The sequence below is a fragment of the Cololabis saira genome, chromosome 18, assembly GCF_033807715.1.
Source record: "Cololabis saira isolate AMF1-May2022 chromosome 18, fColSai1.1, whole genome shotgun sequence".
Lineage (NCBI taxonomy): Eukaryota > Metazoa > Chordata > Actinopteri > Beloniformes > Belonidae > Cololabis > Cololabis saira.
Genome location: NC_084604.1, coordinates 23169101 through 23191347, shown reverse-complemented (window position 1 = coordinate 23191347; position 22247 = coordinate 23169101). Strand labels below are relative to the sequence as shown.

At 38.5% G+C, this 22247-nt stretch overlaps 1 protein-coding gene across 1 annotated transcript in view; it reads left to right on the top strand.

Annotated features, from left to right (window-relative positions):
• The first annotated feature begins 746 nt into the window (after nucleotides 1-746).
• Nucleotides 747-22247, top strand: part of mthfd1l (methylenetetrahydrofolate dehydrogenase (NADP+ dependent) 1 like) — a 34754-nt gene continuing 13253 nt past the window's right edge. The window contains exons 1-20 of the mRNA XM_061747103.1: nucleotides 747-1117; nucleotides 3502-3586; nucleotides 3877-3927; nucleotides 4015-4068; nucleotides 4494-4618; nucleotides 5815-5915; nucleotides 7245-7381; nucleotides 9667-9778; nucleotides 9996-10063; nucleotides 10159-10256; nucleotides 10357-10530; nucleotides 10687-10823; nucleotides 13025-13071; nucleotides 13478-13585; nucleotides 13658-13732; nucleotides 14266-14368; nucleotides 15323-15399; nucleotides 16532-16672; nucleotides 17456-17524; nucleotides 20893-21004. Of these exons, the coding sequence (XP_061603087.1) occupies nucleotides 885-1117; nucleotides 3502-3586; nucleotides 3877-3927; nucleotides 4015-4068; nucleotides 4494-4618; nucleotides 5815-5915; nucleotides 7245-7381; nucleotides 9667-9778; nucleotides 9996-10063; nucleotides 10159-10256; nucleotides 10357-10530; nucleotides 10687-10823; nucleotides 13025-13071; nucleotides 13478-13585; nucleotides 13658-13732; nucleotides 14266-14368; nucleotides 15323-15399; nucleotides 16532-16672; nucleotides 17456-17524; nucleotides 20893-21004 (2107 nt within the window). The 5' untranslated portion in view covers nucleotides 747-884. The remainder of the gene's footprint in view (nucleotides 1118-3501; nucleotides 3587-3876; nucleotides 3928-4014; nucleotides 4069-4493; nucleotides 4619-5814; nucleotides 5916-7244; nucleotides 7382-9666; nucleotides 9779-9995; nucleotides 10064-10158; nucleotides 10257-10356; nucleotides 10531-10686; nucleotides 10824-13024; nucleotides 13072-13477; nucleotides 13586-13657; nucleotides 13733-14265; nucleotides 14369-15322; nucleotides 15400-16531; nucleotides 16673-17455; nucleotides 17525-20892; nucleotides 21005-22247) is intronic.

The window sequence follows — 22247 nt, the reverse complement described above, 5'->3', positions numbered from 1 at the left end:
TAACTTTTACACCATATTCTAGTTGAATTATTGAAATAAATTAACTTTTACACCATATTCTTCACCTGTAGGCTATATTATACATCTGGGCTGATGTGGACATACATAGTATAGGAGGATATTTCAGTTGCTAGTATGGTTGTCTGTCTGTACAGTCATGCAAGTTCAATGCTATTAAAGCACTTTAAACTTTAAATCAAAGCATTTAGTTTTTTCATATAAAATAAACACATTTTTATTCAGTTTAGAAGTTTTGGGGCTTTTTTTTGGCTCCTGCGCTGCTGAAATCAGGGCGTCCCTTAGTTCTATTTCTGAAAGGTGGCAACCCTAACTGTACCACTACCCTTATATGAACTATGGGCCCCCACCTATAAGCTTTCCTAGCTTCCTTGGGGGACCCATTCACTCTACCGACTTAAATTGATTGTATTGTTATAACTATTATTATGGTATTGTGAATAAACTTCTAACTTCAAACTTCAAACCACTGAAGTTTAGCTTTGACCATGAAGCAGAGGAGAACAGTAGGCTGGTGTTTAATTAAAACTGAAATAATCACATTCCACCCTGTAGTCCTTTGATAGGTTAAAACACAGACAACGTGACATGATGCGTTCCTCCCATAACATTTTGTTGTCATAAAGCCCCTCTCTGTGCTGGAATTGTCATATGTTAGGGTTGTTTGAACGTATCGATATATCCGTCTTCAGAATTTCCGACGGCCCCTGAAGGCGCCGTACCTCCATCCTCCCGTGGCCACCTTTTGACTTGTTCTTTCCTTCTCTTGCAGAAAGCTGCAGCAGCCTCATCCACGGGATCTCCACAAGCAAAACGAACAGACTACACTTTCAAGGCTTAAACTAAGAAAGAAAGATACAACAATCATGAGGTTGGCCATAGTTCGCAGCGCTTGTGGCGGTCTTAGGATGCCCGCAGCCCGTCCAGGAAGCAGATGGAGCGGCTTGTCGCGGAGATGTCTCCCCGGCGAGGTGGCCAGTCCCCGGGTAAACCTGAGCAGAGCCGCCGCCACCAGCAGCGGCACCCAGCCCAAATATACCGTCAACTCTGGGGAGCAGTCCCAACAGGGAGGTGGGGACCAGTACGACAGCTCGATCGGGTGAGAAATATCACCTTTTAATCAAATGAAGTACTGAGTTTGGTGTTTTTATATGTATCCACGCTCACACATATGATACGGATGAGTTGTATTTTGTTCAAGCAAGTGAAGCCTGAATTATGGTTCTGCGTTAAATCGACGCAGAGGTTACGGCGTAAGGTGCGCGTCGCCCGCGAACTCTACGGCGTAGGCTCTGCGTCGATTTAACGCAGGACCATAAATCAGCCTTGAGTCTCGCCGGCGTTCATGGCCTCTTGATTAGCAGCCAGTTTTGCACGTGCTTCTGTTTGATCAGAGACACTCGAGTTATCTGATGTAACTTCTCCTATTGTTGCCAGACATGCAATTCATACAATCCGCCACAAAATACTGGAAATCAGTGTTAAACCAAACGAGCTGATGCAGGAAAGTTCTGCGGTAACTTTATGAAATGTACTATTTGTTAAATCACTTTGTGTGTGTGTGTGTGTGTGTGTGTGTGTGTGTGTGTGTGTGTGTTTGTGTTTGTAAAGGCAAATGCCAATGCGATCATGTTAATAGTTTTATGATACAAAAAGACGATGGTTTTGTTGTCTTAAATAAAATGTACAGATATTATTTATGTCATCCGTTGCATAGTGGGAATAAGTATCTGTAGGTGGACTTGATAAGGTCTATGTTTACATGTTGTGAAAGAAATGTAGGTCAGTGTTACTATAGTTGCTCCTCCCACTTGATGTCATGAGGGGTATAGTGGGCAGCTGATGTAACTACACATTTTTTTGCCTAAAGAAATTGAGAGGGAAAAAAATCCTTCTCCAGTAGGTTTGTGGTATTACATTAAGTGCATATTTATTTGCCACATCAGTCACCAACATACAGTGAAAGAAGATATCACTTGACTCCACAGAGTCAAAAGAAAAAAGTCCAATCAAGTTAACATCGCTCCTGGTTAGACAGTACATATGCAGAATCTAAGAAGTGATAAAAAGCATACAAAATCTCAAACATGCTGCTGTCACTGAAAACACAAATTGTTAAATGGGTTTCAGATCCAGAAAATCTGCACGGTTATATGAAAATGAAAAATATACAAACAACAGATATGTTGTTTTTTCTAGGAGATTTGGGAGTTTTGTTTTGTAGTATCAGACAGCATGTTGTATAAAGGTAAAATAGTAAACGCTGGGCACAAAAGGTAGAACTATTGACCGAAATGCAATCGCAAAAATCGCTCTCTATTGACTTGTTATGCTTGTTTTTGCTAGCTCGTCTAAATCTCTATTCCTTCAAATCCACATGCTTTAAATATATGGTCTTCTTGACATATAGCAAGTAGAAATCAATTTCCAGATATCTAGTGTCAATAACAGGAGGCTAAAAAATCTGAAAGTTTTGTCTTTACTGCAGCTAATATTCTCAAATCATTATCATATAAGGATTATAGTGACAACTACTCATGTCCCAATTTGTGCTGTGAACCTTTTCATTATTTCTAGAAACATGAGTTGCAAACTAGAAATTTGAGAACCCTGTGGGTACTGTTCGATGACTTAGATCCAAGCTATAGAGTGTCTCAGAAATGAGTGCTACACATTTTCAAGAGCTATAAGCAGTTGACCAGTTGGTGCCCGCTGTAAGAGCTGGATGCTTAGATCTGAACATGGGTAAAAAGCAAGTACAAGCTTCAGCCCCTGGTTTTAAGTGCAATCCATCTGACGTATATTTGAGCCAAGACTTTGTGCTCAGTTTATTGGCAGGTGTGTCACGGCAGATTCATTTAGAAACTACTAAAAAGAAAAGTATTCATCGGATGGTTGGCAGTGGTTTCGAGCTTGAGTTTGAGGAATTATATGCCCTGTGTTTCATGTTTTCTACACATTAATCCCCAAACACAGTTTTAAAAGCTGAAGTCATACTTTCCTGAAGGAATTTTTTTTTTTTTCCCATAATCTTTAGAAAAACTTTATTATTAACTATGTATAGTAGATGTGCATGGCCAAGACACCATTGTGTTGCTCATTGATTAAAGACATCATAGCTGTTGTCGACTTCAGCAGCTGGTTGTTGTTAAGTGGGGTTTTGCAGCCATAATTAATGGTAAGCCTTGGTATAATTTAAATCTTTTGAGTTATTTAAAACCTTCAATATCTGCAGTTGCCATTTAAGGACAAGACAAAGACTAAAACCATTCTCTGTATCTAGCTATGTACTTTTTCTGGCATAGTTGGACACTTTTACATGGGGTCTGTGAGGATAGACTCAGATTAAACAGTCTTTAGTGGACTTTCAAGAAACTGTATCTTTTGTCAACCTTGGGTATTTTGTGGTTGGTCTTTATTCTGTGTATAACCCCTTGTGTGAATATTAACATTGCTAACAAACTTTTTGCCCCCCCCCCACAGGGAAGTGGTTCAGAGCACCAAAGAGGCAATGGCAGCTCTGTATCGAAGAAATCCAAACGTCCAACCTTTGCTAGCTATTTTACAGGTATTGTCTAGAAAAAAGAAGTACTTTGTAAGATATATACTTCCCAACGTTAAAAAAAACATCCAAATGTCTTTTTTATGTCAGGTTACCTTGACATTTTTGAAAGCTATGGAGAAAAACAAGTAGCAAATTTCCTTTATCTTGACAGAGCTGTGTTTTGCTAGATGTGGCTCGCTTCGCCTCATTTTACCTTTGACCTCGGTGGTATCTTTATTTACTGACACTGCTCTGCATTCCTAGACTATCACGTCTCTGTGTGGTTTGCTCAATCGGTTTCTTTTATCTCAAAGGCAGGTGAAGATGACAGCATTTTGGAGATAAATAAGAAGATGGCTGGAAAGGTAATTGTCTTGCTGGCAGCTCATCCTGTGGGGATTTTGGTCACCTCATAGTAAACAGTTCTGATCATGCTGCTTTTATGTCCACAGATTGGCTTTGATGTGACTCAGATTTGTCTGTCGAAAGAGTACAGTGAAGATGAAGTAAGTGAATCTGCGTCACACGTTCAGTTAATACCACTCATCATCTTTTAGCAAGTCCTTACATGATTTCTTACATATTTGGCTGTGCAGCATGTAGTCATACTGTATTCAGTACTTTATTGAAAAGTGTAAGCCATTGTATAACTTTAGATCAGCATGTTAGCAGTGCTCAATTTTCAGTTGAAAAATAATTTTGTTATTCCTTTCGCATTGGAGTTTTTTCTCCCCCATTTTACTACATTTCTTGATAACTTAGGCTATAGGGGAATCCTCTCAGCTACTCGCATTCAGAAGGAAGGAATTACTGGGAATAGTTTAGGCATTTGAGCTGACAGTGGCTGATTTACATTACACTTCCTGACCCTAAGGAGCCCTGATGCTCCACTTTCACAAATCTATGCTATGTCTGTCTGTCTTGTATTTAGATCGTAGAAGAGTTGTTGAAGTTGAACGATGACCCCAGGGTGCATGGAGTTTACCTCCACCTCCCCCCGGCTTCCCTCACCAGTCGAGTGGTAAACACGCTTAAACCTGAGAAGGACATGGACGGGTAAAATCCTCCAGAGGAAGACCTGTTTACATATAATATTTCTAATGTGCTGCCTGAAATGTCATTGGTCCCATAGAAGGGCATAACTTAAAAAAGTACTCTAAATGGTTTACAATAGTAAAAATAATGTATTAGATTGCCTTTAAAGAGTGTTTGAAATGCTGAAGTAGACGTGTTTATGTTATGTTTATTTTTTTTATTTATTTATTTATTTATTTTTTATTTTATTTTATTTTCATTCATGTTCTACATGCAATTTTTATGATATTATTTATTTTTATGATTTTGTATCCTCATAACTATTTTGTTAAATGTTATTAGGTGGGGGCTCCTCATAAGCCTACTGGCTTGCTCGCTCCTCCCTGCACAGTTTCTTTTAACTGCACTTATTTGTGTAATGTTATTTTTTTATGTTATGTGCTAAATAAACTAAACTAAACTAAACCACCAAGCAGATGGATAGCACTGCTTGCATGTGGTTCTATGTCTTAAAAGAATTATATGCATTCACTCACGAGGCTTGTCTAGTCTGACCCAAATAAGAAAGGCCTGAACAGAATTAAGACAAAATGTTTAGTGTGTGTCCACAACGCTGCAGGGAATGAGAAAATGACCAAGGCACCCTTTATAATCATCACAAATTAGTGGAAAACTGGTTCAGTTGAGGAAAAAAATCCTCCCAAGCTAATTCATTAAATACAGTCCCATGAAAAAGAAAAAACGTATAAAAATTAGATATGTGGTGCTCTTGATTTATAGAAGTGATTTCAGTGGGAGGGGTGGGTGTTTCTCAATAATAAAAAAATATTTGTCGTCTTTTAAATTCAAAATCATTCATATGTAACATATAACATTAAATATAAGGGCGAATTCAATAAATTAGTCAAAGCTGAAGGATTAATTAACCTGTCAAATGATTATTTCATACATATCTATTGTTTCTTCAAAGACTGTGAAATAGAGCTTTGAATTTATATCTTTGTCCTTTTTTTCTGCTTTCAAGCAATGATTAGTTTTATAAATTCGGTTTTGGTTTTCATGTAGTTTGCATGAATGTTTAGGTTTAATATGTTGTATTAATATCATGAAAATGTTTGATTGTTGTGACTGGTAAAAATTGAGTGACTTCCCAAAAATAAAATAGGGTAACACTTGAGAATTCTTTTGTATTTATGTGTTTTTCTGTCTTTTTTCAGCATGTCAGATTTGAATATGGGCCGCCTGGTGCGAGGAGACCTGAGCAAAGGATTCATGCCACCTGTAGCTGGGGCTGTTGTGGACATGCTGGGGAAACACGGTGAGTTTCTGTTAACGGAAATCTCTGACAATCTCTGATTTTAAAAATGACTGTAACAATGTTTGAAAACAGAAGACTGCACCACCACCTTCTGCTTTTATACAGTAAGGGTGTAAAATCATCAGCAGTATTGATTAAATTCTGTTTAGATTCAGATTTAAATTAACCTCTGAAATAATTCCTTTCGAAGATGCTCTCATGTTGACAACACAGCTCTACCTGATAAAACTTTGTTCTGTACCTTATTGTATTGACTGCAGTTACTGCTGAATGCCAAAACCTGCTTATTAATGATATTATTATCTGCAGCTGTGTTTGTTCAGCTGTGGGGATGTTGATGTCTAAATCTTTAGATTACAAAAAAGAGGCAAACACTTGAAAATAATGCATTTTATCTGCTTGGTTGCGTGGACACTATGAACTTAATGCCCCTATGAAATCAACATATCATGACAAATGGAGTCGTGACAGACTCCCAAGAGATTTTTAATTTTTAAAAAATATTATAAAGCTATCCAGGACAAAGAGCAAAAACTGTATTTTCACCTTTGCGTAAAGGCTTGAACACTAAAGCCCCTTTCACACAGAGATTCTGCAATATTGGTGTAAAGAAGTCCTGCCAATACGCCGCCTTTGTTGGTTCACACAGAACCATACAACGCCGGCATAACGCCGCTCCCGTCTGTAAATTCACACAGCATGCCGGCGTTCCGCAATCAGAGGCGTGACGACAGCGCCAGTCCGACCGTCATGTCAGCGGCATGCCGGCTGTGTCATTCACACAGACCCCGTTTCGGCTCTGTGACTACCTCCGCTGCCGGCTTATTGGTGGGGCCACTTGGCCCCCCCATTCCGCCTCCGTGACTTTCACACAGAACAGCGAGGCGGCTTAAAGGCGCAACGTTCCCGCCTCGAACTGGCTGTGTGAAAGGGCCTTAAGATAGTGACAGTAATATGACCCCAACGTAACTCAACAGTTTAATGTATCAGGACATAATAATAATTTCTTGGCATATATTTAAGCGCACTTCATGTAAGGTCCTGTCGCAGAAGTTCAGTTTTGAAGCTTGGTCTTCGAGACGTCACATCACCTTGATTCTTTTCAAATTCAATCTGTTGTAGATTTACTGCTGTGCTTACTATCATTTACCCAACATTTTTATTTACATTTGATCCTGAGTTGGTGGTAGTAGTAGTGGTGGTGATGGTAAATTTGAAATGAATAGGTAGGAAGAAAGTGAACTAACTTTTAGTTTAACACCCTCAGTTCAGTTGTTTTTGTTGTTTATTAGGTATTTAAACAGTTGTAACTGATCAATCTTTCTACAGATGCTCCTCTGGAGGGAAAAGCTGTCCTGCTAGTTGGAAAAGAAGGACCCCTAAGGTTGGCTCTACAGTGCCTGATTGAAAGAAGCGGGATGGAAGTTATGAGGAGTGATTGGAACTCTAAGAACCTACAAACAAAGGTTGGTTAACTTACATGGAGGAGTCTTCTTTTTTTACTTGCAATAATACATTTAATACATCTTTATGTATTTATTTTTTTAATTTGACCTTCATACTCTACATATTGAACTGTCTTAGTTTTGAGTTGGTGCCTCCTTTACAGTATGTGCTGTTCTAGTGACTGACCACACGGTGTCACTGTTGGCTTTTTTAATGTGCAGACTCATGTTGTAATCTCTGGCACCATACCAACCTTATTTATAAAGCACTTTAAAAGAACCACAGCTAAGACAACGTGCTGTACATAACTGAATGCTAAAAACTATAAGAGGCTATTTGAAACATCAAGCAGATACAAACGTCAGAGATGAAAAACATGAAACAGGACACAAAAACAACTGAAATTCAACACAATAAAATCAATTAAAACAGCTAATATCAAATAAAGAAACTAATCCCACTGAGGTTGAAAGCCAAACAGTAAAAATGGGTTTTAGGCTGAGTTTTTAAATTGCACATTGAAGGGGCCTCTCTAATTTGCGGGGGGCGGGTTATTCAACAATTGGGGAGAAGCAACACAGATGACCATGTCCTTTCTGAGCGTCCTACTAGATCTCTGCATTTCCAGGAGCAGCAGGTCAGCAGGGCTCCATAAAACACAGGTTTTATACAGCTAAAGCAGGATTACTATTGCAACAACACATCAGTAGGGTAAAACTAACCTGTCTCACGACGGTCTAAACCAAGCTCACGTTCCCTATTAGTGGGTGAACAATCCAACGCTTGGTGAATTCTGCTTCACCAAGCGTTGGATTGTTTACAATATAGTACATGAAAACAAATCCATTTAAATCTTTTGTGTTTTTGTTTCTGAGTGAAACTTCTGCCTACATCCCTCATTGACAGAGGGAGGTGGACTGAAACTAGCACAGGGGGAATGTCCTCTCTTTTATGGATACCAGTTATAAGTCATGTGCTGAACCAGCTGCAGGTGCGAGAACAAGTACTGACTCGCTCCAACAAAAAGTCTACTACAGTAATCAAACGGGATGAAATGAATGCATGGATCATTCTTTCATTGCCTGGGTAGCCTCGGAGGCAGTAAATACAGGGCAAAAGCAGTGGCCCTAGACCTGAGCCCTGTGGGACACAGGCGAGCAAGATGATTCTGAGCCTAAACTGTTGACACAGAAGGACCTTATCACCCAGATAAGGCCTACACCAGGGGTCGGTAACCCAAAATGTTGAAAGAGCCATATTGGACCAAAAACAAATATGTCTGGAGCCGCAAAGAATGAAAAGTCTTGTATAAGCCTTAGAATGAAGGCAAATGGCGAAAGTCGAAATGTCGAGAAAAAAAGTCGAAATGTCGAGAAAAGGTCGAAATGTTTAGAAAAAAGTTGAAATGTCGAGAAAAGGTCGAAATGTTTAGAAAAAAGTTGAAATGTCAAGAAAAATGTCGAACTGTCGAGAAAAAAGTCGAAATGTCGAGATTAATGTTGAAGTAAAATGTAGAGAAAAAAGTCAAAATGTCGAGATTAAAAAGGAAAGGAAAAAGGAAGGAAAAAAACTGAAAAAAGAGGTAAAAAAGGAAAAAGAAAAGAAGAAACATTTTTGAAAAATCTCCAGGGAGCCACTCGGGCGGCGCTGAAGAGCCGCATGTGGCTCTAGAGCCGCGGGTTGCTGATCCCTGGCCTACACCAATCAAGTCCTCTGTCACAAATGCTTACTAGGTGATTTAAGCGTGATAAGAAAAGTTGTGGTCCACTGTGTGAAAAGCAGCAGTAACATCAAGCAGAACCAACACAATATGGTAACTAGAATCACATGCCAAGAACATATAATTAATGAGCCTTAATAATGCTGATTCGATGCTATGGGGGCTTTAAAGCCGGATTGAAAATCTCCAGTGTGTCATTTTCTTCCATAAATGATTATAGTTGACAGAATCCAATCTTCTCTAAAATTTTTTAAAGAAATGGCAGCTTAGGAATTGGCTAAGCAAACAGAGTCCTCAAGTCCTCAAGTGGTCAACACACACTGGTAACATAACTGACTGGAACAGTTTTGATAATGGAGATATGAGACTGTAGGTTGTAAAACTGGAAGTCTAAACATTGCAGTGGTCCTTCCTAGATAAGGAATATGAAACACTTTTTCGTCACTGTTGGTTGAATGGATGTTCCTAACTTTAGCAAAAAATCACATAGATTAAAGAAGACTGTGGAGTAACTAAGGGAATGTCTGACATTTTAGGGCTCTATCCATCTATCCATAATATGTCACTATTTCTATTTTTCACTAGATGATGCAAGCTGATGCCGTGGTTCTGTTAGATGGTGAAAATATGGACGTTCCACCGACGTGGATCCGACCAGGAGCTGCTATCATTCACTGTGAGCCTACCCTGGAGACAGGTATGACCCACTATGTTGCACCTACGTAGAATCAAACTGCATTAAAAATGGAATGAGAGTTTGACTTGTCATCACACTTTTTAAAACAAAATTATTTAAAGTTCATCATTCCAGCTCACCAAAAAGATTGTAGAGACACACTAGTGTCACACACTGTACACTAAGAAAGACATACCTCCTCTATTTTTACTCTTTTTGTAATAATTTTTCAATTTAGATGACCATGCCATTGAGTTGTCCTCAAGATCAGGATTAGGATACCTCACAGCAGCTTACAGAGCACAGGTATGGAGTCTTTTTTTCTTTGTTTGTTTCAGATTTCTTCACTTACATTTTTGTTATGTCTTGCGTTTTGTTTTCAATCTCTTTTCTTTCTGTAGAATGTGGTGCGTAGCTGCAGCCGGTGGCTCCAGGAACAGCAATACAGACCCTGGCATCTGCGCAGCCTCAAACTGCAGCCCCTGAACCCCGTGCCAAGGTATGACTGAGGAGCCTTTATGTCATAGCTGTTTGTCAAGTAAATCCATTGTCCACACAAGCTTTCAGACGAGTCTAAATGAATGTTCCTGCTGTTTCAGTGATATCCAGATATCCAGGGCTCAGACACCAAAGCCAGTAGATCAGCTGGCTGAGGAAATTGGTTTGCTGCCAGAAGAGCTTGAAGCCTATGGCAGAAGCAAAGCTAAGGTCCAACTCTCCCTGTTAGACCGCTTACAATCACAGCCTGATGGCAAATATATCCTGGTTGCTGGGTGAGTGTGAAACTGTTTAGATGATTTGAAATTCAACTCTGATTAATTACCTGAGTGCACCTATCAATAGTAATGGGATTATGATATCAATTCACATACATTTAAAGATCTAAAGCTGGGAACTTCTAAAATGTTTTCTTTTTTTTGTTCATCTAGAATAACTCCTACCCCTCTGGGTGAGGGCAAAAGCACCGTGACCATCGGTCTCGTCCAGGCCATGTCTGCCCATCTGAAGCTCAACTCCTTTGCTTGTCTCCGACAACCTTCCCAAGGACCAACCTTTGGCGTTAAAGGTCAGCAACCTTTTTTCTTTTCTTTTTTTTACTGCACAGGATGTACTGTATCTTCACTAAAACGGAAAAACATTTTCTTCTCACTACATTTTTCTTTACAATATTATACACTTATTTCTTATTTAAAGGATTGCTTCTTTTAAAATAATTTGTGCTAAAAACAATGAGTGTATATAATTTGTTATATGAGGAGAGGTCTTCCTGGAGCTCATTGTGGAGTTCAGGACATCCAGGAAGACAGAACACACCCCTCTCCTCATTCATGGGGCGGAGGTGGAGCGGGTGCATAACATCAAGTTCCTGGGCATCCACATCACATCTGACCTCACTTGGTGCATGCACATATCACAACTGCTGAAGAAGGCCCAACAAAGGATCTTCTTCCTGAGGAAACTGAAAAGGACTGGACTCTCCCCCCAGCTTCTGACAAACTTCTACAGAACCCCAATAGAGAGCCTCCTCCTGTTTTAGTGCGACAGTGTGGTATGGGAGCTGCACTGCACAAGGCAGGAAGGACTTGGCCCGTGTAGTCAAGACGGCACAGGGGATTGTGGGGAGTCCCCTCCAACATCTGGACTCAATATACGACAGTCTGGTCCAAAGGAGGGCCAGTCGTATAGCCACAGACCGCACCCACCCATGACACGAACTGTTTGTGCCTCTTCCATCCGGAAAGAGGTACAGGAGCATCAATACCCACACAAACAGACTGAGACACAGCTTCTCCAGAGCTGTAAAATCCATCACCCCATACCCCTAATCAGTGTTGGGACTAACGCGTTATTTAGTAACGCCGTTAGTTTTGCGGTAACTAATACTCTAACACATTACTTTTTAAATTCAGTAACGCAGTTACCGTTACCAAGCGGTGCTTTACTCCGTTATTTCTGGCTACAGTGAAGCTTTTTTCCCCACACGCGGAGACCAGAGGAAACCTAGTGGGCGTGTGTGTGTGCATTCAAAAACATGAGCGGTCATGGCGAGCCAAGAGAAGGCGAGTTTCGCAACGTGGAGATATTGTCATTACAGTAATCCCTCGTTTTTCGCAGGGTTACGTTCCAAAAAGAATCCGTGATAAGTGAAATTCTTTTTACAATTATTATAGAAGGCTTCAAATTGCGGAGTTCAGCCCCGCCTCGCACGTATTCCACTGCTCTTCTGAGCTGCTGCATCCCGACTCTGTAGCGTCTTTTTCTCCTAAAGCCGCGGTGCAGGTGTGTTTTTTCGAGAGAAGAAAATAGTTATGGGTCGTTGACGGTCTTTTTTCTTCTGGGCAAAAAGATTCTTATAAACTGACATGCCACCATTGGTTATATTTGAGACTGTAATGAACGATTCATCAAAGGGTCCCGTTCTTGAGCTGCTGCTGAAGCTCATTGGCCGTTCTCAGCTTGTTGCTAAGCGACCAACGTTATTGATACAGGAATTGAAGAAGCGGGGAGACTGTTTAGCCAATCAGAATGGAGAACACGATGCACAATGCAAATCCATATAGTACCTGCTGAAATGAAGGCTAGAGGGGATTAATGGGAGCATTTAAAAACGTGTTTTTATTTAAAGTAACTAAATAGTTACTTTTCATAGTAACGCATTACTTTTTGGTCTAAGTAACTGAGTTACTTTTTTAATGAAGTAACTAGTAATGGTAACTAGTTACTATTTTTCAGTAACTAGCACAACACTGCCCCTAATACATCTACTCCCCACATAGACTGATTTGAACTTTGATTACTTTTACTATTTCTATTCTATTTTTATATTTATTTAGATATAGTTATACTGTTTGTTTTGGTGTAAACCAAGCCAAGAGGTCCTGAACAAATAATCATTATGCCTGCATAGTGACAATATAAATTCTTGATTCTTAATATTTTTTTTGTAAGAAAACGATCACAAAAGTAAGTTTACGTTAGTCAACTGATGTGTTTTTCATATAAAATCGGAAGTGGATTTAATTCAAATGGTGTGAATTGTTATTTTGAAAACATTTTCTTTTTTTGGACAGCTGGAGTCCAATTCAGAAGTTAGGAATGTATCAAGTAACATAGCGGAAAGTTTTCTTTGTCAGCATGAGGCCGGTGTTTCTTACTCTGATAAATTTTGCTCTGGGGCGGAGTAGTTCATTTGGAGTCCATTACTCAGTTCTGCTCTGTTTCATGTCCTTGTCTCCTCTGACTGTGGTACCTCTGTTTTGTGCCTAGGGGGAGCTGCAGGAGGGGGATATGCCCAGGTCATCCCCATGGAGGAGGTAAGACATGCAGACAGACCCGCAGAGCTCCCAAGCAGGACCCGGGCAGGTTTCAAAGACTAAATCCATGCAGAGACCTGTTATTTTCTTTAAAAAAAGACACACATGCGAACATGTCCAACCCCTGGAGCTGAGACTTCAGCTATTTTCCAAAGGAAAACAGAGAGTAGATTGAGATTGGGAACAAGGGTCCAGACCTGCAGTCTACAATAAGCCACCTTCCTCTCTCACACAGTACTTTTTCATCTGATTGGCTCGTAATTAAAAAATGTTTTGTTTTCTGCGAGACTTGGATTTCTAAAGAGGGCTAGAATCCGAGCAAACATGCCGATTGTCTTATTTACACTTGCATTTATCCCCGTCTTATGTATGTGACTTTTCTTACTTTCTGTCCTCTACTATATAGTTTAATCTCCATTTGACTGGTGACATTCATGCCATCACAGCTGCTAACAACCTGGTAGCAGCGGCCATTGATGCCAGGATGCTCCATGAGGCCACGCAATCAGACAAGGTGATTATCTATTTTATTAGGTCCATTTTTATTTGTATGCAAATGATAATTGTCGTCTGCTTTGCCATCAAGGCCTTGTTCAGTAGACTGGTCCCTTCAGTGAACGGAGTCAGAAGATTTTCACCCATCCAGATCTCCAGGCTACAAGTAAGTCTAAACACAGCAGTGCCAACATCACAAGGGTCAACATAACAACTATTTTGGTCTCCAGGGGATCTCACTTTACCTTCAATTTTCTCCCTAGAGCGTGACTATCAGGCCATCTTAAGTAAATTGTTTATAGTTAATACCTAATACAAAGAGAGAGAAAAACATGACTGATGTTATGAAGGTGAGAGTTTGAACATAAGGCAGAGAAAGAGATGTTAACTTGATCATAGTCTGATTGATTCTACATGCTTGGAAAATATTTTCCAACTTATCAAATCAAACTTTATTTATATAGCGCTTTTAATGCATGTATAAAATGCAACACAAAGTGCTTTACATTTACAACATACTTATCTTCAAAATGACATAATTCGGACTTCTTAAAGTAAAACAAACAAACAATAAAACAATCCAAATTATCAACTGTATTGTTACAAGTAGGACCAAATGGTGAGCTAAAAAATGAACGTTATTCACCAATATCTTTTCAAACCACTTGAAGAAGATAACTCTTCTCTTTTCCATTCCAGCGTCTCGGTATCAATGAAACAGATCCTGCATCTCTCACACCTCAACAAGTCAGCACCTTTGTACGTCTTGATCTTGATCCTTCGAAGATCACCTGGCAGAGAGGTATCTATCTGTAAACTTATTTTGCTTTGCAACTTTTTTTATTTTTCTAGAAGTTATAGTGATAACAACAAAAAAAAACTTTTTTGGACTGAATTTCTTTAGACTCACAGCTCAAACTAAACAAGGACAGCTTTGTGTTTAGAACTATTTACATCCTTTTGGTTGAGGGAGTTTTTTCATCTTGTTTCATGCACCTTTACACGAAACTAGCATTAAATAAAGACTTTATATGCACCTTTTTGCTGCAAAGTTATCAGTACATGTAAGTGGCAGTGACTAGAGCAGTGTGTGCTGTCTTTGTTGACAAGCTGATGACGACCATTCATTTGAATCATCTGTGTTGATGCAAGGAGACATCTAAAGCATGCAGGACAGTGGTCCTCAACAAAGGGGGATATGAAAAGATATGAGTCATTATGTTTTGATATAAGCTCTTATTTTCCTTTTTTTGGGATAGATTTTCTGGTCTAAAGCAATGTCACATAATTTTTTTGTTGCAGTAGAATCACAATGACTATGCAAATGGGAATCTCTTTGGGCAAATGTGGGTTTGGACACAGATCACGGGTTTAGCAAAGACAGGTGGTAGCGGACAGTGAAGACTGTTGAATGTGAAGCAGTGACTCTGGAGACTCTGAGCCCCTGAGAGTCAAACGGAGATTACTTGGCACCACTTTCGGTGGCCAGATGGCGGAGAGGAGACGTGCTGACTTCACCCAGGACTTGCTGTGACATCATAAATGTCGCATAAATCTAATTAACATCAAAGATGTGTTGACAAGAACTCTAAACCATGTTTTTTTTTATTCCTCATTTTATGACCACAACTACTCTGCAGACAGTTACCAAGACCTCAATGTGTGGAAAAGCTATCCACACTGGTGCAAGTTCATAGCTGTAGATATAACCATGTTTACTGTATGTTGAAATGTCATTTTGTCAAATATTTTTCAGTCCTTGATACAAATGACCGATTCTTGAGGAAGATCACAGTTGGACAAGCAAGCACTGAAAAAGGACAGGCCAGAGAGGTATGCTGCTTTCTTTATCCTTAAACTGCTCTTCAGTCAAAACTTCCATCACATTTTTATCCTTAACCCTGGCTTTGATTATTTCTAAACTAACATTAGTGTAAGATATGTTATACAAAATCAGTTTTGTGGACTAAACTTTACATTTATTCCAAAATATCACCATTTTTTTTTCCCAGTTTAAAAGTATTTGGTAAAAACTTGCTCAGGTATTAGTATTTTTTTTTAATCACTTGCGTTCTACATTATGGTGAAGCAGTGTTTGTCGCAACATAACCTTGATTAGAAACCTTTTAAAACACAAACCCTCCCTCTTTTATGATGAAGTCCACTAGTATTTTAACCATAAATCTCTGCTAATGATGGTAAAATGAAATCTGGTTAATAAACAATCCAGTTAATGGGAAGCAGGGAGCCATAAGTGAAAGCAAATGTTTAGAAAAGAAGAAAAATAACATGCTTCATATACACAGATGCACAGCTGGAATAGTCCTCAAGGTGCTTCAGCATTTGCCTACATTTACTGTCGTTCACTCTGTTTTCTCTTTCATTCCTCCACCGTTGGATACCATGTAACCCCTCAGGATGTTATCAGTGGGATAGGGAATAGAACTCTGGAGGTCTTTGGGGATTTATGTGATTAAAGCTATGTGATGTTTTTTTTACTACCTGTGTGTGTGCACATCTGTTTGTGTAAGTGGTTTTCATTCACTCATGATGGCTTGTTTTCTTAGGATTTTTACTTTTTAGTTTCACATGAAACAGTACCGAAAGTAGCATGTTCATAGTAACTAGAAAAACAAAAAAATGCCTCGAACCAGGCTACATTAATCAGTTTTACTTTCCTGCCACTGTGATAAACCAGGCGGAAAGTGTCTGAGGGACGTTTCTAGTTTCTGCCCTCAGTGTGAAATCTGAAGCAAAAATGGTTTAGCGATATCATTCATTCAGTTTAAATGTTAATGACTATGAAATATCCTACCTTGACTGTAAAACATGTACTGGTACATCATAGTTTTTATTTACAAACCCCTGGAGCAAAAGGTTCTGTGATTGGTTTAAAAAAAACAAGGACATTTCAGATTCAAAATCTTTTCTTTGTTTTCCTCAAACTTTTCTCTCTGTTCTTCAGACTGGGTTTGACATTGCAGTGGCTAGTGAGATCATGGCTATTCTGGCTCTCGCAGACAGCCTGGAAGACATGAAAAACAGGCTGGCACGCATGGTGGTGGGAACCAGCCGCTCTGGACAGCCCGTCTCAGCAGAAGACCTGGTGGGTATTGCTGTTTAATTTCATTCAAGGACCCCAGGACTTTTGACACCAGACATCTTACAGTTTTCTTGCAATTGATAACGTTAATCAGTTTCATCTTAACCGATGTTCGTATACCGGCAACTATGGCCAGCTTTAAAAAATAATTTAGGATTATTTCAAATCATGACATAGTTTCAACAATTTCAAAATTTTGATAACATTTTCAAATATAGCTTGTATTTAACCAACATTTGAGTTGGAGGAGATCCTACTTTATTTTCTGTGTGTATGTGTATGTGTGTGTGTATATATATATATATATATATATATATATATATATATATATATATATATATACAGATAGATGTGTGTAAAATATGTGTGTGCAACTTGGATAATTTTGAAAGGTGTTGCTTGTTATTAAGATATAAAGAGTTTAACTGCTGCTGACATTGTAGATTCAACTGCCTCCACCTTCCCACATAGGACTAAGCTGTTTCATAGTTGAAGCAGATTCCTGTGTAAGGTTAAATAAACCCTTTTGATTTCCCAAGATACAAAAATCTTACCAAAACTCGGAATGTGATGATCAGCAAATAGTGTGAATTATTATTATTTGGGACAAAAACTAAAGTTGTAGTATTAAAATATAAAACACAAGCTTCCAATAGATGACAGGCTCGTTTATTGTCCCACATTCACTTCAGATGTTTTTCTAAGAGTTGTATATTGTCTGAACTTTGGTAACCTTTCTTTGTTTGCCAAAGCACCCTAATGTTTTTCTCTCTTCCTCTCTGTCAGGGTGTGAGTGGTGCACTGGCGGTGCTAATGAAAGATGCCATCAAGCCCACATTGATGCAGACCCTTGAGGTGAGACACATATAACCTCACTTAAAGAGTCATTATCCATCTCAGTTGAACATGGTGTGATATATTGCAGAGTAAATATCATCTTCAGGTTTGCTGCTGGGGAAAAGAAGGGCAAAGAGAGAGTGAATTCTGAGGAGAGCTTTTAAGAAGGCATGATTTATTGATGTTTTCCTCTCGTTGCTTTTTATCTTGATGGCAGTTAAGCACTGCCCTGTGGACATAATGGAGCTTTCACATTGTAGAAGCCACTCAACTTTATCAGTTTTGTTCGGCTGTAGAAACATAATTTTGCTCCTCAGAATATCTAGCTTAAAGATTTTGCCCTGAGACGACCAGACATGTTATCCTGCATATAATTTCTTACATGTACATAAACATGCACATGGATATATTTGTGAAAACTACGCTTTCAATCAGAGTGCAAAATGTTTGATTTCATTAATCAGAGTTAAAATTACTGGTTATATTAGAGTGACAGAACAATTAATCACAAATTAATCTAAACAGTGTCATAACAGTCGTAAAAACCTTCTTGCCTGTAGGGGGACCTACTGAGCTAGAAATTGTGATTTTAATATTTTTTTTTTTATTGAACTTTACAAAATATTTTACAAATCAAACAAGGCACATTATACATTCCAGAAAAACATTCATTACAAAAAAAGAAACATTGAGCGACCAAATCAGAAGAATTATAAAACAGGAAAACAAAATAAAGACAGAAAAATACAAGAAAGAAAATGCATGTGATCAATCAGAAATTAGGTTTCAAAGAAACTTATAGAGGTGCTGGGCTTTTTGAGTTAAACATCTTTTTACATATTCTTTGTATTTTTTTTAATTTTGTTAAGATAAGCACTAAACATCTGATTTGTTTTTAAAAACAACTTTCCATTTAATGTGATTATAATTTAATTATATATCCCAAATTCTGTTTTTTTTTTTTGTCCCAACTGTAATCCCACTGTAATGTTTTCAAATGTAAGAATCGGAATAATTTGATCATTGTAGGTAATCCAATATTGAAAAGCTTCCCTAAAGGTCTTCATTAACTACGAGATAAAAATGAATGCTCCAAAGATTTAATATCTGAATTACAAAAAGTACAAATATTCTAATCTAAATTATGTTTTTTGTATTTTTGTTTTTTGTTTTTAAGGTGAACAGATTGTCAAACATCAGCTAATTTATTTCTCATTTTTGCTGTGTAATCCTAGTTTTGCGTTGTTTGTTCCCTGTTTTTAACAGAAAGGTTGATTGCATGTCTTCTTGGGAGAAAGTAAACAGGCTGTCACTTATTCTGTGAATTCTGAGTGAAAAGAGGTTTGAGCATTGTACGCAGGCAACATGTGGTTATTCTTTTTTTCTTTTTTTTTTATGGAGGAAGCATTGCAGTCCTGTTGTGTGAAACTGTTTCCTGTGTGTGTTTCCTGTGATTCTGGTCAGGGAGCTGGTATTGAGGCCAACGGGACCTCAAAACTCCATGAGAATTTTCCATCAAGCCTGAGCAGCTATGCCCTTGGTGCCCTCTTCATTTGTGATTGTGGCGCACACAGACGCACTCATGAGAATAGAGCTGGCATCTGAAAAGGGCAGCGTTTGTGTTGCAGCTTGCAGTTTTTGTGTTGTTTCAGATGGGAAGGGGGTTTGGAAGAGACAGAGCACAAGAAGAAAGGGAATCATTTTTAACCAACTCCCTGTGTACGTGTCTGTTCAGCAGACCTTGTTCATTCACAGAGTTTTTTAAACATCCTTTTCACATGGGTCCCATAGAACAACACTATGTGTCCTTCCTGGGGGGAGGTGGTGGACCATAAGCGTACCCTCACAGGTTTAAATTCCTGTACTGTTTCATCATAATACCAATTAATTTTTATTTTAGGAAGCCTTTGTGGCTGTTCTGCCGGACAACACAAAAGAAAGGGAAATAATCCCATTAGTAATATCTTCCTGTTTCTCTTTCCTTTACTGTAATCCTCTCGATCACCAGTTACAGATATGACACACTCACTTAGTCATTTATTTCCACTTTCATCATCACATTGATGCTGATCTTCTGAATAGTTTTTTCTCTTGCAGAGAGGAGGAAATAGGGAAAATTATGGAACAAGTTAAAGTTCAAGTTCGTGGAAACACGAATGGAAACCCACGTAGTGTATGACATGTATAAACTTTCCATTTAATTTAGGAAAACATGTTTTATTGGATTGATATGATGCAAATGCATGTTTTCTGTCATATTCTATCATTGGAACAGTGATCAGATTTTTTTTCCTTCTCCTTTTTCTATTTATCTGGTTTATCTGGTAAATATCAGCTACGCTTACTACCAAAGGTTTGCATTGAAGATGAACAGCACATCTTCCAAAATTATTGTTTTATAAAAGATTTCTAAATTAATTCTGTTTATGTAGGGAGATGGAGAGGTGTGAAAACAAAATCTTAAAACAAGATGCAATGCTTTTGTGTACTTCCTTTTTCCTGTCTTTCAAGGTATTCACCTCAACAATGGGTTAAGCGGCTCGGTTTGTTTGTTCTTTCTACTCCGGGTTTCTAAGTAATTGTCTGAAAAAAAATTGCACCTGGATTTCAGTGTGGGAATAATAGACCTTTCAGTGTCAGTTGTTTTTTTTGGATTTTCTTGTTAAAGACGACTGCCAGATAGATACGAGCTGTTCACCGTTTTTAAACGACTCATCTGGTGCTTTTGCAGGAGCTATGAGTCTGTAGGGTAGCACGGTTTTAGAAATGTGGAAGGAAAAAAAAAAAAAGCAAAGGATGGAAACATTTCTGGTTTTAATGATTATTCTTCCCATCAAAAAAAAATGTTTTTGTTCCAGGATATGGAAAGGAAAAAAAAAGGTCCCTGGAGACTTTACATTTACAGTAGTTAAGTAGCACATATAATCATTTTCTACAATGTTTATGACTGAAACAGTCAACATGTTGTCAAGTTTGACCTTAATGTAAATCAACTTGTCATACATCACTACTTTTATAATGTTTCATACCGTTTCATCGTGTCATAAATATGAACTGGAAACCCCGACACTTGAGGTTGGCCTTCAGTTTGCAAGTGTTTGGGGTTTAGGGAATAATCTACATCAACAGAAGCGAGCATGACCCACAGCCGGCTCGGCATGCGCGTCAAGTACCTCCTCATTTGTGCCTAATGTTCAGACAAACACACTGCCAGCCAAAGTACACCCACACATCAGTATTTACCTTGAAGCTTCACTCAGAGTTGCTGCCTTTTGTTAAGAAAGAAGTGCTTAGTCCTTATTTAAACTAGGTTCAGCGAGCTGCTCTGGGTTAGGCTGTTTTCTAAACTCCCCCTGTATGTTTTTGTGCCCCTTTAATTGTTGCAGGGTACGCCAGTGTTTGTCCATGCTGGGCCCTTTGCCAACATTGCCCATGGCAACTCCTCGGTGCTGGCAGACAAGCTGGCTTTGAAGTTGGTTGGACAGGATGGCTTTGTGGGTAAGAGCGCTCTATCTTTGCATGTAAATCATACACAGCGACAATAACTTGGGAAATTATAGACAAGAAAAACGTAGCTGTATGGTCTGTGAGTCCCAGATGATTTTAGATTTAAAACTGAAAGGCTACGTCAAGTTGTCACTTAAAACTGAACTTGATGAACTTTAGTTTGCTCCCCGCTGCTGCGACCTTTGGCCTGTTTGTCAGGTGCATTTGATGTATATGCAAAATGTTATTTTCTTTAAGAGATTGTGATTAAAAAAAAAAAAATTAATTGTAAAATATTTTAAATGGAAAAAGGCTGATCTTTTGGAAATACATGTAACCTTTTTTTTTTAATATATATTCTTTCAGGAGGTAAGGCACAGTAGAACCAATGACACATTTACATTGAGTATCACATAATCTCTGTATGAGAATTTACAATATATAGATATTGACACCATAAAAATACTGTGCATCTCGATGGGTTGAGTAGAAGATATACAGTCTACCTCCTAGGATATACATGTGACCTTTTGCGTGTATCTGTATATTATATAAGCGTAAAGACTGTGGGCACAGAGTTAGATTTCTCGGCAAGAGGCTGAGAAGTATTACCTCTTCTTCCCACCCCCCATCGTTTTCCATCTGTTTGTCTTGTTCACTCCATCCCTCATCTATGTGTTCGTTACTTGACTCTCAGGTATGCCAGGAACTTCACTACGAACCCCCCCCCCAAATTAACGTTTTACTACAACTCTTCTCACTGGCTCAAAACTCTTTTTGCTCTATTTTAGCCGGGTTGCCGTCTTGTGAAGAAATAAAGGAAAAATAAGTTAGTTATCGTAAAATACTTTTTTCCCACATTTAAAGTAACAGTTATAATTCTACTTGAAGGACTTTGTTCTAACTCAGTGTCTCCCAACCTGGGGTCCGGGACCCCCTGGGGGGGCGCCAGAGATTTCTGGGGGGGCGCAAAACTTTGTCTGCTTTGAAATTATGTAAAAGTTGTAAAAATGATTTTTTGTGAATGAGTCATTCATAAGACATTGTTAGGAATAATTTATGAATGTCTTGAATATTTTTAGTTTTTTTATACACTGGTGATAAACACAGGAAATGATTTCATTCCTTATTATTATATCATTACTCAACATTGAATTTACTCCGAAAGGTTGAAAAATGTTTAAAAAAATGTGGTCTCATATTAAAAGAGACATTTTTCAGAAATATTTTAAGTCCTTTTATGTCCTTTTGTGCG